Source organism: Corvus cornix, chromosome 1A, assembly GCF_000738735.6.
Source record: "Corvus cornix cornix isolate S_Up_H32 chromosome 1A, ASM73873v5, whole genome shotgun sequence".
In the NCBI taxonomy this organism is placed as follows: Eukaryota; Metazoa; Chordata; class Aves; order Passeriformes; family Corvidae; genus Corvus; species Corvus cornix.
The window spans coordinates 49,433,336-49,450,763 of NC_047057.1; the positions used below are offsets into that span (position 1 = coordinate 49,433,336).

The window sequence follows — 17,428 nt, forward strand, 5'->3', positions numbered from 1 at the left end:
CAAATCATTCTCTGGTGTAGCAACCAGAGACAAACTGATCCCTGTCACAAAGACACTCTGAAAGCAGGTTACCATGCCAGTGCCCTGGCAATATCCAATGTCTGGGTAGAGCCAGGCAAGTCCCCGTAGTATCCTGCGCAGCCGTGGCACCCCGATGCTGTTCATGTTGGAGAAGCAGGCATTGCTGGGCATTGTGCGTAGCAAGTCCTTTTCAATCTGTCAGGCAGCCATAAACACGGACAGAGTCAGCTTGCAGCATCTGAAAAACTGCCTTCAGCTTTCTGCACTTCCACCTAGACCCCTGCCTCAGGGAACTCTGCCTTCCTACACCCACCTGTAAGTCCTCAGGCACCAAAGAAGGTGGCCCTGTCCAAGCACCTGAGGTCAGTTAAACAGCCTTCACTGACACGTGGGAAAATGCCAGCGCAGACAGTGACTTGCCGAATCCCTAGAAATACTTACCTAACTCAGACCCTAGTTTCACCACTGACAATAGTAAACACACACTAGTTGGGAATTTCATCTGCTTGGATTTCAAGCCTTCCCAACAAACGTATTCCAGAGAAAAACCAACAACCTGGCCAAATCTGTGAGGTCAAAGGAAGAGGGAAAACACCCTTTAACAGTCTTGTTGGTGTTTGGAAACTTTCTGTTTGGGGGAACAAAGACAAGCCCGGAAAGCAGCTGCCACAACCTCAACAGGGGTGCACCTGCCAGCCTTTCACCCTTCCCTTCCCTCAGGGAGTACCGGGATGTTTGCTGAGATGCAACTGCAGCATTGTTTTCTAGTCTACAAGTAGCATGGATCAAACCCTTTCCCCGCTGTCCTAGGAAAGAGCAGAGCTAAACAACTGCTATTCCAACAAAAACAAGGAGAAATATGCCCCACAGGATTAAGCTTTAGTAGGATTTAACCACACATCCTCCCAACTGCCCCTGCTGCAGGTGTCAGGCAGACACCCCTTCCCCCTCACACAGCAAATCTTGCCCTTCTTCCCACTCAGCACTAGGAAGTATCTCCTACCTGTTTGGCAGCAATGGTTTCATCATTAGAGCTATTTTTCACGATATCCCGATATGACATCTCTGAGTTCCTCTTCTTCTGCAAAGCCCCTGAAAGGCGCATCCACAGCTGGGGGGACAAGGTGAACAGAGATACAAGTCACTCAGCCAGCCACAGAAGGCCATAATCTGGCACCCCCTCAACCAAGAGATCCCACTCCATGATCTCGTACTCTGGGCAGGAGTGCCTGCCCAGAACAGGCAGCACTCTCACCTGTGGCCTCATGCTATGTGGGATGCCAGCCAGCACCAGGGAGCGCAGCTTGTCTGAATGTGGCAGGGTGACTTCAATTTTGTCCCAGGTGAGGTCACCCACATCATGGTTGTGTGTGAATTCCAGATGAGCCTGCCACTTGAGCCTCTGCTGCGGCTCCTCCGTCAGAGGGACCCCCAAAAGCTTGCTGGAGTTTGGCTCAGCACCATCTGCTTCAGCAAAGGGAAGGGAAAGGAATGGAGACAAGTGAGAGAGGGAACAGGAGAGGAAATGAACACAAGGCGGGGTGGGGAACAGGATGGCCATCTGAAAAAAGCACATTCAAAACATTAATTTCTTCCAGTCAGAGCATGGAAAGGCAAAGGTTGGTTTCTAACTGCCTACTCCATGCAGCAATTTTTATGGTCATAAGCAAAAGGCTTGGGACCTTGAGAACTAAGCAGCTGTCGGCAGCCTTCTAGTCTCTACTTACTCATGATTTAGAGCACAGTGTGGCTGGAATTAAACAAGATCCTGGAAGCAGTTATCCTGCTGGGTTTTGTAAGGATCTGTAAATCAGGCTGACAAAAGCATAGCAAGCCTCAGAGCTGGAAAGCAGAAGCTATATGTTCATGGAAGTAATGAGGTGCAAAATGTTAACTCTGGGGATATTTAATCACCAAAAAAGCTTTAATAAGGACACTTCCAAATTCCCAATGAGAGAGCACCTTAACCTGAGGCTGGCTTCCCAAAATAGATACTTTCGCACAAGGACAGGTTTGACATAAGGCACTCTGTCCTTCATCATATAATACATCCCAATAATGTGCTTCAAATATTTCTGCTGATTTTATAATGCACAGGTCTACCAAATGCTCTGGCTGAAAGAAACCACTGTGTTCTGTCCTCATCTTCAGGTCACTGCTTCAAAGAGGATCCTCTATGACTCAAGGTGCCTCAGGGCACACACGCAAACAACTTCTCCCCTTACATTATATAGCCTGAGCCCTGGGAATGACCAACCCCAGAGCACATGAAACAATTCCTACATCTCCCACTCCTTTCTCTTCCTCTTTGCTAAGGCAGCCAGCTGTTGTAGTTCAATGCTCAGCTGCAATAGCACTCCATGCCTCCTTCTATGTGGTTGCCTGCCTCCATAGCTTGCAGAAAAACCAGGATGTAGGTTTTTCCCCTACAATTTACCCCGCACTTCGCCGAGATGCTGAGGTGGGCAGAACATATCACCACTCACCTTGGTCATGAGTTTTTCAACAGACAACACATTTCACTGTGCCTGCTATGAGCCCTTGCAGTGCTACTGAACACAATGGAGATCCCACTGTGAACTGGGAAGGCTGCCCTTTCCCAGCATGCAGCTGCTAATGGAAATGGTAACTTCTCAACTTTTCTCCCTCTTACCCGTGGCACAAATGTAAGGGGATGGAAATGACTGCTGCATAGTCTATGCTCTGGACTTCCATAAGGCCAGCACGTCTAATGCACTTGATTACAAATGGCAGGATACAGAAACAGGTGGGTAGACAAGATCTAGTACAGGACAGTTGCAAAATCCCACCACATTTGAAAGCATGGGAAGGGCTGGACACAGTGCATGTTGGAGGGACAGGACCAGTTTTACCTTCCTTGTCAACTCGGAAACCAAATTCATCGTAGCGGAACTCTGGCTGCTCGACAGATTCTTCTTTCTGGGAGATGTGAGGAAGGAAAACAGACGTTTTCTGCAGTTTATCACTGAATAACTGAACACAGACACGTGGATATTGCCCCATCCCACCACTATCCACACTGTGTCCTCTGAGCAACTAAAGCCCTTGGCCCTTTAATTTTTAAAGCCTTGCACTACAATTTCCAGCTGAGGAGATGTTGCATGCCATTCCCATTTTGACTTCTCCATGGAAAAAACCTACAGATTTTCCCAGCAGGACTTAAGCTCACCATCTTATGAAGATCAGAACTGCCCCCCTGGAGCAATAGGAAGCCCTCCTCATGGACTGAGGAATATACACACAGCAGCTGAAGTGGTCTTTATGGTCTGCATCACTAATACAGAGCAGTCCTTCCTGTTACCTCTGCACACACACTGCAAATTCAGCTTCCTGCACCACTCCATCTCCTGCCTGTTGCTCTCAAATTTCCTTTGAAAGGCAGTGGGCAAAACTGGGATTTGCACCTGTTAGGCAAGTCCAAATTAGAGGCCAAAGAAACTTAAGGTCCAGGACCCAAATCTCAACCTTCCTCATCTGTGCTCATGGTTGGCATTGGGGCGTATTAGGGGATATGCACTGGAGGTTACAACCAGGCTTTTTCCAGGAGTAAAAACCTACTGCTCTTTCCCCTTTCCCACAAGCCCACCTGTGCCTCCTGTGGGGACTCTCGCAAGCACTGCACCCAGGCAGCACCCAAGAAGCAAGAAGCACTGCCCACATAGCTTCACAAAAAGCTCTACTCTGCTTTCAGCAAACACTGTGGCTAAGTTACAAAATTCCACAGCTGCTTCCTTCCTTCCTGCTCTACCCACCTGGCAACAAGCTTGAGGCTAGCACTTCCTGCCATGCACAAGCCATCCAGAGTAGCTTGATGATGACAGAGGCTCCCTGAGGGTGTCAACATTTTTACAGTGGAGCAATAGTTGCAAAACAACAGGGAAATAATTTACACAAGTTTCTTTGTACTCTGCAAGATCCTCTTGCAAGAGCCAGGATGCAACCACAAAACATGTGAAGTCCACAACCAAAGCACCGGAGGAAAAGTGCACCTCTCCCTCCTTTTCCCTGTGGCTTTCAGAGACCACCAGAAAACACCAGGATCCCTCTACTTTTGCAGAGCCAGAGAACATCCCCACCCTGCCCCACACTGTACCTGTGTGTATTTTGCCAGGATCTCCTGAGGCCAAATGCTGGGTGTGAGTGCTGAGAAGGGACCCCCAGCAGAGGGAGTGTGATGGCCTAAACAGAAAGAGATCAACACGTAGCAGTGAAAACCTGGAAGAACACCCTTGGTGTCAATACAGACTGTTCCAGCATGGGAAGGACTAACTCATCAGTTTGTTGCTACTGCTATTCTAGACACTGAGACAGCTCCCACTTCACCAAGGAAGCCAGTAATTTCAGATGGCTTTGTTCCTTATTATTGAGCAAAAGAGGCAAAAAAGCCAAATGGAGTTCCCTCTAAGAAAGTGATTCATAGGGAAGAGAAATAGTTCCATGGCATCATATGATCACTCACCTGCTTGGAAAAGCTCTGTGATCAGCAACAAGCCAGGGGAATCATCACCAAATAACTATTACTTTGCAGAAGTAAATGCCTCCTATGGACTAGCATCAGCAGCACTCCAGAGGTTCCCTGAAACTCTGTCACCCAGGTACCAGAATGGAAAATCAGAGTCCTCAGAAAGATGCTCAACTGCTCCCTTTCTTCCCTGCCGGCTGGGATATTGTCAGACCATGTGTAGAGAGCTGTAGCAATGAAAGTATGCCTATGATCTTGGTCTTTTGTGCTCAAGACAAGCACCCTTCCAGACTTGGGCAGAGTCCCAGTGAACAGCTTCCCTTGGAATACAAGCAGACAACAAGTACTGCAGTTGAAGCAGACAAACACGTCTCAAGTCTTCAACTGTTCTATCAGCAAGACAAAGGTTTACTTGGCTTTGAAGCATTGTCTTCCCCATGGTTATGTGCCCTGAAATAACCAGCTGGACCAGGAAGGAAGGCTTAGAAAAAAGTACAAGGTGGGAAAGCTGGCTTCTACATGAAGGAGAAGACCTAGTTTTAGTAAAGCTTGTATCTCAGCAGTCCACAACTGAACTCCAGTTATTCTTCAGCATTCTGCCTGCCCTAGAGCTACCACTGTACAGCAAAAATCTCTCACAGTCATTGTGAGCCACTCACTTTGGGGGAAATCTTGGGAGGAGAACAGAACCAAGCAAATCTTAATGAAAAATGGGGAAGGTAGACCACATTGCAACCTCCTTCTTCCTCTCTGTTCAATGGCTGAAAAAGTTTCTGTGTGGTAAGAGAAGGAACTGAGTTCACCCTGAGTGAAAAGGCTGCTGGGTCACAAAGTTTCCTCTCTCTCAATCTGACCAGAAAGTATGTTCATGTAAAGAATGGCTCTTGGACCCAGAAACCTTTGTAATGAAGTTTCAGCTGCAGACAGAGCAAGCAACCAAACAAGAAGATACTGCGGCCATTTCTGTGTGCTCACCTGACATCGCACTAGGCAAGGCTGAGTGGCACAGGTGTCAGCAGGTCCCGAAATGCTGTCCACAGAGGTGTTACATTCCTGTTATAAAAAGAAAAAAAGGGTGATGAGAGAATTCAATTAGCATCTAAGAACGTGGTGGGGGACTGACAGACCCCTCACACACAACTTCCTCACATGAAAATTAAATTCTTTAAGTTCTACCCCCACAAAAAATAAATTCCAGAGACTGGAATTTCCTTTTGGTTTCATACCTACTGACCAGCTAGAAAGAGCACACTGTCATTTGCCAAATTTCTTGTGAAAATAACAGCATTGCTGATTGAAAGAATGTCAAAAACAAGTCAACTTTTACCACCTTTTCCACTGCACATTGTGAGTCCTGTATTTAATTATGTAAACTGAAAAAACACACCATACATCATCATTCTCTGAAGACATTAACCATGAAGAAGGGACAGGAATGGTGAAAAAGGTTTAAGAGGGTATCATTAGATGCAGTAAGTCCAAAAGAGATTTTCAGAGCAGCACCAGGAGTAAAGTGTGTAGGACTGTGGACAACTCCCTGAAGGATGTGGATGTGGACAAGATGCTATCAAGTACCTCTGCAATGAGTCTGGAACCAGGCTCCTCTGAACTAAATCAGGCGACAGAGCTCCCCTCCTTGCTTTCCCGACACTCGGTAACAGCAGATTTTTATGGGGATTTCTATGGGGATTTCCAGGAAAACAATGGAATATTTCAGTAATCAAAGAGAGAGATTCTGGACTTTTAAGATCAACCTTACAATTTGTGTGTGGGAGACAGCAAGAGCCACCTCTACCAAGCAGATACAGTGCTGGGATATATCAGTCACTCACACTTCCTTGGGAAAGAACCTGGGAGAAACTAACATTTGCACATCTAGGATGGTTTTTCCAGCTTCCCTTTTCAGTAAAGCTACTTGTAACTGTAAGGTGCTAAAAGGAGGAACCCCAGGGATTCATCCCACAAGCCCTATCCAAGTTGTTTCACAGTGCTGGTTAGTACAAGGTTATATTGCCTTTGCATCTTAGTGAGCTTTCCAGTGAGCACTTGCAGCCAGGAAGTGACTTGCTAGAGCACTCCAAGATAAGCAGCTGTACAGCACTGCAAAAGCATAAAAAGCAGCTGTGTCCAGGAACACAAATGATAAGGTTTCCTCCTCACAGATTTAAACAGCTCTCTGCTGGAGAAAGGCCAGCATGGATGAACAGACACTCTGTTCCGTTCTGACACCAACTCTTAGGGGAAAAAGAATAACAAAGAAACAAACAAACAAACAAATAAAATCTAACTTTTGTTTCTGAGAAGTAATGCTGTCCACAGGATGGTCAGTTGCATATCCACCAGTTCTGCAAACGTTTGTCTGCTCTTCCCATCACTCTAGTCCCATTTGTTCCCTTAGCACCAACTCTTCGGTTAGTAGTTGAAGACTCAACAATTACCAAATGAGCATCTGCATGCTTGTATTACTTGGGAACACACACAGTGTGCACCCCAAGCAGGTAAATTGGCAGACAACACTTACTTTCCTTTCAGCATCACTGTGAAGGTATTTTAATGCTTTTTTCACTGCCTTGCAACCATGGCTGTTCTGTTCCTGAGCCTGCAAGGTTCTTCTCCCCTGCCTGTTCTCAGCCCAGTTAACCCTGTTCCCAATGACTTTTATTAGGAATGCAGTTACCATGTGGTATGTCTGCCATGCTTCTCATTGCCTGTGCCCCGAATCCATCCTCAGTGCCTCAAGCCTGTGAGCAGGGATTCCCCTCAGCCATTATTAACCTTCACTGCATGCACAACCACTGCTGACCCAACCTGCTGCAGAGGAGCCAGGCCAAGGTGTCAGACATGCGGCTGAGAAAAAAACCCATAATAAGGGAATTAACCACAGTGCTTGGAAACAGGAGAGCACTGAGTGAGTCTCTCCTTGTCCCAAGACAGGTGTAGCAGATGGAACACCTTCCCTTGTCCACGTCATCACACACTGGCCTCCGCCTTGCTGGGGATCACTCCCCTGCCTGCCCTCCTGTCCCTGACTTTACAGCACTGAACTTGGTGGGCAGGTTTTTCCTGCCCCTGGTTCCCATAGAAACCTTCCTGCAAGCACCCATCTGGGACAGAGCCCAGAGAGAGCGTGAGGCTTACCTTGCTGCTGGCGTGGTTGTGCAGAAGGGCAGGGTGAGAGGCATGAATCACACCAAGGGAAGGCTCCTGCTGTGGCACATGGAGACACTGCCCTGGGCACTGCCCACAGGGCCAGGTATCTCCAAGAGAAGGTGCTGAGACCACTATACCAGCCCTTCCAGCACCACAGGAACTGACACAGCCAGGCACCACCTAGTGCAGGCCAGGAGGAGGAGGAGGATACCTGGTATATGGGAATGACACAGTAAGGTCTTTCCTTTGACTGAGGGATATAAACCTAAAGCAACTCTCAAGCTCTCCTAGCCAGGAGATAGCAAGTAACAAAAAGCTTATGAAACCACATGTGTGAAATTGCTGTTATTTGCAGTGTACACATTTCTGAAAACAAGCAACAGTAAGAAATACAAAGGAAAAAACACATCAGATCCAACAAATATTAATGGCAACTCCCAAACCCTCAGTACTACAAAATTAAAACCAGTTCCACCCACACATTAAGGAGCATCTCCCAAGTTTAAAGGCAATTTAAGTTTCTTGTATTAAGCAATTTTGGCCACACCACAGGTAGTCTTCACATTTTGAAAGAAATGTACTTTTTGCTAAAATGCAAATGATACCTGTTATTCACAGATTTACTTTTTGAATTCAGAGTCCAAAACAAATCACACCACCACTGGTTCCAGCCTGCTAGAAGACAGGTGTAATGAATGTGTGTACCTGAAAAAGAAGACTGCGAAGGAAGCATGCAGTCAGCACCAGGAACAACCATTTGAAGAACTCTACCTGCAACACCTTTGTTGGAATTGCAAGCACACACCATGCAGGATTATATCCAATTAGTTTATTTTCCAGTGCAGGTGTCCTTTGGAAATTGATGTTTGCAAAGGAGTCTTGCAAATTTACTTCCACTTGGCAATTCTGTGCCTCCTCTGGACACACTGGCTCTTCACCACAGCTGTAGTATGAGAGAATTACTTGGCTCCTGGCAAACACCAGATGGCAATCTCCTGCTGCCTGTGTTTTACTTGCTTGGCCTCTTTTGCCACATGATCTCCACCTAAGCCTCTGGTGGTAGGGCCTGGATGTGCTAAGCACAAAATGACGCTGTCTGGAGCCTTTCAGTAGGATCTTTATTTTGGGACAGAAGCTCCTTCCCAGGAGTGTTCTTCACCCACTGATTTTAGCAACAACAACAACAACAGCAACAACAAAAGGATCCACCAAAAAGGCAACATACCTCTAGCAGACTGTGCAGAAGACAAACATTTTATCAAGCAATGTTTTTGTATCCTGAGAACTTTACAACCAGTAACTGTGCAGGAGCCTCCACTGAGTATCATCAGAAGGAGCAGAACAAGCATAATAATTCTTTCCAAAATAATTTTCATCCACTGTTACAAGAACTGCACCTCTGTTCTGATGGTTACAACACCTCTTCTGACAGTAAGCTCGCATGAGAAAAACTCCATTTTCCTTTACGTTTAATGAACAGAAAGCAACAGTGTATGCAGTAAATCCCACTGCCACCTCTGGACTGTCAGCTGGTATCCACTGCTCTCTATTCTCTTCCTTTATTAAGAAAAAAAGCTTTGGAAGAGAGAAAAGTGATTGAAAGTCACCGTAGCCATCAGGAGGCTATGCACTTAGGTGTAGTTCTAGAAGCCTCTTCCAGCTCAGCTTTTGAAATCCCAAGTAGATTGGATCCACTTTAACATCTCCCTCTCTCAGAAATCAGACAAAAGCTCTGCATGAATCAGGCAGTGCAATTTCATACTCTCACAACCAGAAAACTTACATTTTCCAAATTAAAATCCTGACTTGCTCAATGAAACATCCAAGGGAAACTCTTAGCAGGATGCCCTTGGCCTTCCTTCCCTTCCCCCATCAGTGTCTCCCTCAGGTCAGGCAAAGGCATATCCTGGAGCTGCAAATGCCATTAGTCCACAAGTCAATATTTGCTTTGCACACAGAGTCAGAAGAAAATTCCAACTTCACAAATACATAAGTGAGCAAAGCGCAGCCACATACCTGAGCAAGGGGCAGACAAGATGCAGGGAGTTCCTGGCCCTCGCACCCTGGCACTGGAAAAAATGCAGAATCCCACACAGACACTGACACACCCCAGCTCCTGGTTAAGGAGTCAATATGGTGTTAGTGAACCTGGCTCATCCCAAACTTTTTGTGCAAGGCTTACAAACCACAACCACCCTCACACTGCTTTGGGTGTTGAGCAACACATACAAATGCAGGCCAGAGGTGCTGAGGTGGCCTTCATGCTTCCTCCCGACAACATGACTGGGAATGAAGAGCTGGGAACTTTAACTACCCTCAGCCCACTTCTGTGTGGCACTGGAAGTGAACCAGAGATACACCAAAAGCCTAGGACAGGTCTCAAAATGGGGATGCAAGACCCGGAGAGCACCAAGGGGGAGGCTTGCAGAGCCAGGTGGACAGGCAGGCAGGAGGGCAAGCTGCTCACAGGTTATGCCACTGACTCCAGAGGCACCACCCAGGACTCCAGTGCTGCCCAGTCACCAACTGGGATCATATACTGACAGCAGGAATGTTGCAGAGCAAAGTGTTTCCTCCCAGCTGCCTCAGGGCACTACTAAAGCAACAGAGACAGCAAAAGGTAAACTGGAACTCTGTGTCTCCTGCCATAAAGCACCTTGTAGATTCCTGGTCTCTTTGGAAATGTAATTCAGTGTAGAAATGTAACTAAAAGGTACTTCCATGCAACAGCTCTGCTCCTTGCACTGCTCAGTGTCCAGCAATGCCCACTGCAATGACAGGGAGAGCCCCAGTGGAGCTGAAGCTGCTGAACCATTGTCAGTTTACACAAAAGGAACAAAACAGTAACTTTCAGTTTTGTTCCCACTGCATCTCCATTTTGAAAATAAGGATGTGAAAAAGCGGAATCCTGCTTCCTACCGCTTATGCATTGGACAGACAGACCACAGATGGACTTCCTGATCACAGTTCAGTGTGTCAAATTTGTCTCAGAAACCCCCCTACGTAACACCTACTTATGTAGAATGCAGATGTCTCCTACATATCAGCAGGTATTTTATTCCCAGAGCAGAACTGCCTTTTATTTACCTGGTTCCAAAGCAAAGAACACGCCAGCTAAGCATGAACCGCACCTCTGTGGAGAACCTCTTGTTAGCCAAGACCCTTGGGATCAGCGGAAAAGGAGGAGTTTCCCCTTTCCCAGTACTCCCATTATTTGAGTGGTGAAAAGATCCATGACAGGAATATAGAGTGCTTCTTGCAACTCACACAGGAGGATTACAATTGAGTACTGGAACAACAGTTTTGGGGGTTTTCTATCTGCATCAAATGCGGTTAGAAAAAAGAGGCCAGCATACAAACTAGCATGGTGTTCATCCTTTCTGCACTGCAAAATTCTCCTTGCTTCTAACACAGAGACAAGAAAACCTGTATGTGCCAAAAAAGGCAAGCCTGCAGTCACCCTAGTCTTCAAGACTTAGGGTAAAGGCAATTCCATGTTAGACACCACCATGCAAATATAAACCAAAGGTTTCTGATTAGTGTCTAAGGAGACCCCAAACATATCTTCCATGAGAGTCAAGTACTGCACAATAAATGGGCACTTTCACCCAAATAACCACAGTGCAGCGCCAGGGCACTTCTCTGCAGAGCTCTACAGAAATTTGTTTTCCCAAAAAATTTTCCAAAGACTTTTTTACCTTCTGGTCCATTGCAAGACTGCAAACTATTTATGAGATATCTGTGGAAAGCAATCACAACTGCCCAGTTTCATTTGAATACAGAAGCTTGAAAGAAAATACTTCTGTTAGAGATGCAGGGCTGCACCCATCAAAGAAAGGCTGAAAGACACTACTGACAGTAGTGCCTTAAAGTCAGGTATTACGAAGTGTTTCGTCTCACACTCCTGTCCCGAGTGGTGAGAAGCAATGCCATCAGAGGCTCTCTCCATCACCAGCCCTGTAGGCTCACACAGGGGGAAGCTTGATTCTCAAGCTGTCTCATCCTACTGCTTCCAGTGACAATGCAACAAGGGCCTGAAGAACAGCTCTTCCTTGATACAGCCTCAGAGGATTTGCAGAGGTTCAGCTGTCAGGGCTTGCTGTTACCTTGGCGAGGCACAGGAAAGGCTCGATTCAGGTCACTCTCCCGTAGCTCTGTTTTGTTACTATTTGCTCTGGTATTTGCAAAAAAAGTCAGATTCACTTTGCAGGACTCTAAGCAGGTCTCACTTTGTTTGGCTCCAGAAAATGGCCTTTTAAGGCAAGTATATCCCACAGTATTCAAAACTTTTCTCCTTTAGGGCTCTGTCTTTACAGGACTCAACTTTCTGAAGAGGTTAGTAACACTCAACACACCTCTCAGGACTGTTTGCAAAGCTCTTATCTAGCATGTCATGCTGGACTACTTAGATCTTGCTCCTGCAGAAATTTATATACACAGATAACTTAAGAGGAAAAAAAGCAAAATATACAATGATTGTTAACACTTGTAACAAAACAAGACAAAACCTCTGATATTTCCTGATTCTGGGGATCAGGAAGATTTCTTCTCCAGAAAAAAAAAAGACTATCACGTTATGGACTTTTTCTCTCATCTCTGAATCATCAAATACTTCCCAGCCAGCAGTGACTGGGCAGTAACAACAGTTCTTGTAGTCATACTAATACCAATATACTCTCTTCTCTTCAACTATCTCAAAAATGTTGGCAAGACAACATCCTTCTCTTCCCTACCCTGTATCAACAGTAACACGCTGACAAGTGAGATTTTCCCCAGTGCTCCCACATACTCACCCTGTGTAAGCTTTATGTACCAAAACCCTTGACCTTGTGATTAAAGAGTGGCAGAGAAAGAAGTTTAGGCAAGTCTTTGTGTGGCTGAGGACACAAACCTGAAGTACCAACACCTCTCCATCTCTTAAGGGACACTTAGGACACTGCACTCACAACACAGAATGAAGCTGTTTGTTTACCTCCTCCTTCTGGACAGCTGCAAATTCTCTGTATCATATCCATTTGAATTAGGGTAGGATCTAGAATAACCAGTGTGATACAGATCACCAGCAAGGGTCATTGCTGATTTAGCTAGAAGAGCTGTAGGACCACATACACCAAAATATAAAGCATCTGAACTTTACCACTGCAGATAAAGTTGCAATGCTCCTTAGGATTTATTTAAGTTTTCATTACTTCTGATGTGTAGGTGAGAAGTTTGCAATTAACAGTCGGGAAGAGGCATCATTCCAACCATTTCCAAGACAGTTATTGCCTCAAACATGGTATCACCAATTCCTTTGTCAAAGCATCCCAAATACCAAACATGGGAAACAATTTTGCAACACACAAATCAATTCACCAAGAATGGGACTAAGACTGGCAGCTCTCACACAGATCTCTTAACCAATAATCTCTACTGTTACCATGTCACCTTGGTAAGACACATTAATTTTTAAAAGCTAAATATTTTTATTATTTTCTGTTTTTTAAGATTGTCATGGTCCTTTAGAACACTGAGATTGGCAAAAGATCCCATCTTGTGGGAGGTGACAGGTTAAAAACACAGCATAGAAGAAAAACCTAAACAACATTAGCAGAGACCTCTAAAATTGAAGAATTATTTCAGTCCTGAGCAGGTGTGCAGCACTTTCCTCACCTCAACTCTATCATTCCCTGACCAGTGCAATTCCTCCAGAAATATACCCCTCCTCTGCTCCCCTCAGGGATTCCCTTCATCCTTCTTCAGAAGAAGAGTCACTATGAATGACATCCCACTAAGAATATCAAACCACATTATCAAAATATTATCATAGACAGGAATTAAGAAAGGCAGCACTTGTCATTTTAATCTGTTAAATACAGAATAAACATTGTATTAACATGACACAACCAGTCCCCACCCTGACCTCTTTAATTACATGTCATGCCTCTTCTCACCCTCTTCCTTTCCTTTTACTTCATGAATTCTCCAGCCTTTGTTTCTGCACAGGAACAGTCACACATACATTGTGTGAATCCAGAAATAAATAACGAAATTGAATTTTGTGTCAGTGGCTGTTTCTTTCCAGGCAACCACTCCAGACTCTGTAGCAGCTGAGAAACTATTCTAGAATTCAGATTATCCAGCAACTGTATTCTGATCAACAGCTCAGCAAAAGCACAGCAGTGCCCCACTCCTGCTAGCCTGACAGTTCCTTCTTGAGTGATTTTAAGACCTAGTCTTGCACTACTAAAACCCCACTGATCTTAATTCCAGTAAGACTGCTTCGCTCTCCCATCTATTTGCACTAAAGGATCCTCCATTTCCTCAAGACACTGCTATTACTTTATTCCCACTTCCCCCCTTAAAAAAAAAAAAAATCACAGCAAGCCATGCAGAGTAGGGCTGAGACATCATGAGAAGGAAGCTATGACACCGCATAAACCCCCCCCACACCAACACTTAAACTGACTTCTTTAGAAGGGAAGTAGCTGCTTAAAATCAGGCATCCCTCAAAAAATTAGGAAGGAAGGAAAGCCGACACATAGGAAATTTTTTCTGTCCCGCCCTTACCAGTTCTGTGAAGAGACATCAAGAGCCGTCCCGGAGCCCACAGCCACTGCCTGCAACGAGATTAAAATCCGCGTGACTGTGGCTCTTCGCTCCCTCAGATTTACATCACTAGGTACGAAGAATTACATCTGCCTCCTGCTCTCCTTCTAACATTTATTACAGCTGACAATCACAGGGCCTGCAGCACGTCTATTTGTGCCCATTACCTAGAGCATACTGCCATATTTCCATCTCTGTTTCGTGACTGTTCCTTCCCCCCAGCCAGACAGGAGACAGACTGTCTCTCCTCTGGGGCACCTCCGAAAAGGCGCAGGCGTGGAGAGCAGATGAGTATGGCAGAGCAGGACCCCCGGGAGTCGCAGCCACAGGCAGGAGAAGAGGCGGGTTAGAGGAGAGGCACGTCCCGGGGACAGCCCAGCCGGGGGAAGCGGGGCGCAGGGAGAACGTGCCCCGGGCAGCCCTGACGGAGAAGCACAGCGTGAGTCACTCTCCGGAGCCAAACCCTGCGTCAGCGCGGCCGGTGCGCGGAGCCTTCCGCGGGCCGGGGTCCCTCCCTGCTCCCCGGCCCCAGCCCGGCGAGCGGAGCCGCGGCCGCGCACCCCCGCCCCGCACACAGCCCCAGCAGCGGGGCCGCCCCGGCGGCCTCGGCCCCCGCTCCGTCCGAGGGGGGAGCAGAGCAGGGGGGTGCCGGGGTGAGGTGTGCGCGGGGGTCGCCGCACAGGTGGCGCAACCGCTCCTGGGGAGCCCCCCGGCGCGGGGGGAGGCGCAGGGCTGAGAGCCCCGGAGGGCGAGGGGCGGGCCCCCGCCAGCCCGGGCACGCACCTGGCCCGGCACCCACCTGCTGCCGCCACCCGCCGTCCCCTCAGGGCGGGCGCCCGGCCCCAACCCGGCGGCCCCACACGCCGCTGCCGAGGCGCATGCGCGGGATGCGGGCGGCGGCGCGCGGCGCGGTGGGGGCTGTAGGCCAGGCAGGCGCGGAGAGGCACCGGGATGGCGCTGGTCAGCGCCGGCACGGGCTGCAGGGACATGCACCGAGTAGCCCAAAGTGTGATCTGGCCTCACGAAGCTGTCACAAAATCACAGAATCAATTAGGTTGGAAAATCCTCTGAGGTCGTGGAGTCCAGCCTCTGACCGAACACCGCCTTGGCAGCCAGGCCATGGTACTGAGTGCCACGTCCAGTCTTCCCTTAAACGCCTCCAGGGACGGCGACTCCATCACCCTGTCTAATCACCCATTCTGTGAAATTCCCTTAAGGTCCAACCTGAACCTCCCCTGGTGCAGCTTAAGGCTGTGCCTTGTCCTGTTGCTGGTTACCTGGGAGAAGAGGCTGACCCCCATCTGGCTACAACCTAGTTCCAGGTAGTTGTAGAGAGTGACAACTTACCTAAACATCCTTCTCTCCAGGCTAAACAACACCAGCTCCCTCAGCTGCTCCTCATCAGACTCATGCTCCAGACTCTTCACCAGCTTTGCTGCCCCTCTCTGGACTTGCTCCAGCACCTCAATGTCCTTTCTGAACTGAGGGGCCCAGAACTGGACACAGTACTCAAGGTGTGGCCTCACCAGTGCCGAGTACAGAGGGAGAATCAAGAGCTGTACAGCTGAAGCACTGCTTGGTGACTTCCTCCCAACAACCAAGCAGAGGGGAGAATTAATCTCTGGCTGGTGCCACTGCCAACTCTGTGGGAAAGTAGAAGTCTCCTAAAGGATTTGCGCATCATGCCAGTTTTCTAGGATGACATTTCCTCTCTACCAGTTACTCTTTTTAAAATTTCCAGGAAAACAAGTCCAACAGCTCACAGCTGGCAGCCTCTATCTGACAAAGATTTATTTCCAATGATGAGAAAAGATACATTAGCTGTTCCTCCTCTCCACACAGGGTTGGTTGGGTTTTTTTTAAGGAGGAAAGAGGACCAAAGAAGGAGGACTTATGCATCTGTCTGTTTTCTTTCTTGGCTATCCGTTTGAGTAATAGCCTGAAAATTATGAGGGTTCAATTAGAGTTATCCTTTCAAACAGATGGGTAATTAAATGTTAATAGCCCAAGCAACCAAAATGTTTTAAACACCATCAAACTCACAAATGTTTGAGACATTTTGAATGCCATATTCTAGGGGCAAGGTAAAGCCAGAGCAATCTTGATAGAAGGAGACCACAGCCTGAAGCTTCCCATTACTCTTGACTACTTAATAACGACAAGCCTTATTAAAACCTACAGTATTTTTAAATCCTCTTTCAACAAGGATGGCCTGAAGGACAGCAGGTAGCTTCTGCTTTGCTTAATTCTCTTCAGCAACCACACTTCAAAAATCAAGTAATCCTTATCGTGTCATCTCTGAGAGTCTGAATAAATAACAGAGGCAAGAGGGAGCTTTTTATATTGCACTGATGCAGAGGAAATGCTCTGTGATGTAGTAACACTGGAAGAAGAGGTAAATAAGTCAAAGGGAGAAGAGTTTGATCCAGTACTGAATGTCCAGTAAAGCACAGACATTACAAAACAGATCATTAATGTCAGAAATAAACCCAAAGCTCTTGAATTTCTCTGGCATTCAATGAATTTTCATTATCTTTTTTCTTTCCTTATCAGACAAAACTTGTAGTAGAGAACAACTTTCACATGCCAGAGTCCACCTGCCACTCAGTATCAAGTACCTACAGCCAAGGACCACAATCACAGCCAAAACACCTGTTTCTTACCCACACCTGTAAATGCGATTTTCAGAAGCTACAGAGCCACAGCTATAGTATTAAACTATAAAAGCAGCACTGAAGGAGCACCTGTTTGATGAGCCAAGAAGTTCTATGGCTTCTCTCTCATTATTTTTAATATTTTGGCCTATTTGCTCCCCAAGTCACAGTACTCTGAAAGCCAGGACAAACTTTTATCAACTTTTGAGACACATATGAAGAAAGTTTCAGGGCATGGGAAGAAAGATGAAAATGGGAGTGGACTCAGCTCCCCTGACCTCTGCTCTTCAACAAGTCAGTCCTACACAAATGTCAGGCAGCACCTGGCATTGCTCTTTAAGAGCTGACAGTGCTCTGTAAGGTGCCAATGAAGGGTGCTGTGATAAAGTTACCTTGTCACAATTGGGTGTTTCTCAGTAACTCAGCACACTATAGACAGAGGCTTGACCAAACAGCAGACAAAGAACGAAAAGCCCATCTGGAATCGAGGTGGCTGTAAGCTCTGGGGGTTAAATGTACTGTAGAGAACCAA

At 46.8% G+C, this 17,428-nt stretch overlaps 1 protein-coding gene across 3 annotated transcripts in view; it reads right to left on the reverse strand.

The window, feature by feature from the left end:
• SGSM3 (small G protein signaling modulator 3) overlaps window positions 1–15,127 on the reverse strand; it is a 29,052-nt gene extending 13,925 nt beyond the window's left edge. Inside the window, exons 1-8 of one of the 3 annotated variants that reach the window (XM_039571060.1) lie at window positions 15,042–15,127; window positions 14,204–14,253; window positions 5,480–5,557; window positions 4,136–4,221; window positions 2,895–2,961; window positions 1,277–1,485; window positions 1,025–1,132; window positions 73–216 (exon numbers count right to left, since the gene is read on the reverse strand). In XM_039571060.1, the coding sequence (XP_039426994.1) occupies window positions 73–216; window positions 1,025–1,132; window positions 1,277–1,485; window positions 2,895–2,961; window positions 4,136–4,221; window positions 5,480–5,486 (621 nt within the window). In that variant the 5' untranslated portion in view covers window positions 5,487–5,557; window positions 14,204–14,253; window positions 15,042–15,127. Of the gene's footprint in view, window positions 1–72; window positions 217–1,024; window positions 1,133–1,276; window positions 1,486–2,894; window positions 2,962–4,135; window positions 4,222–5,479; window positions 5,558–7,642; window positions 7,831–14,203; window positions 14,254–14,409; window positions 14,512–15,041 lie in introns of those variants that run through there. The other 2 variants (XM_010410614.3, XM_019292485.2) reach the window with 2 other exon arrangements.
• Window positions 15,128–17,428: the final 2,301 nt, after the last annotated feature.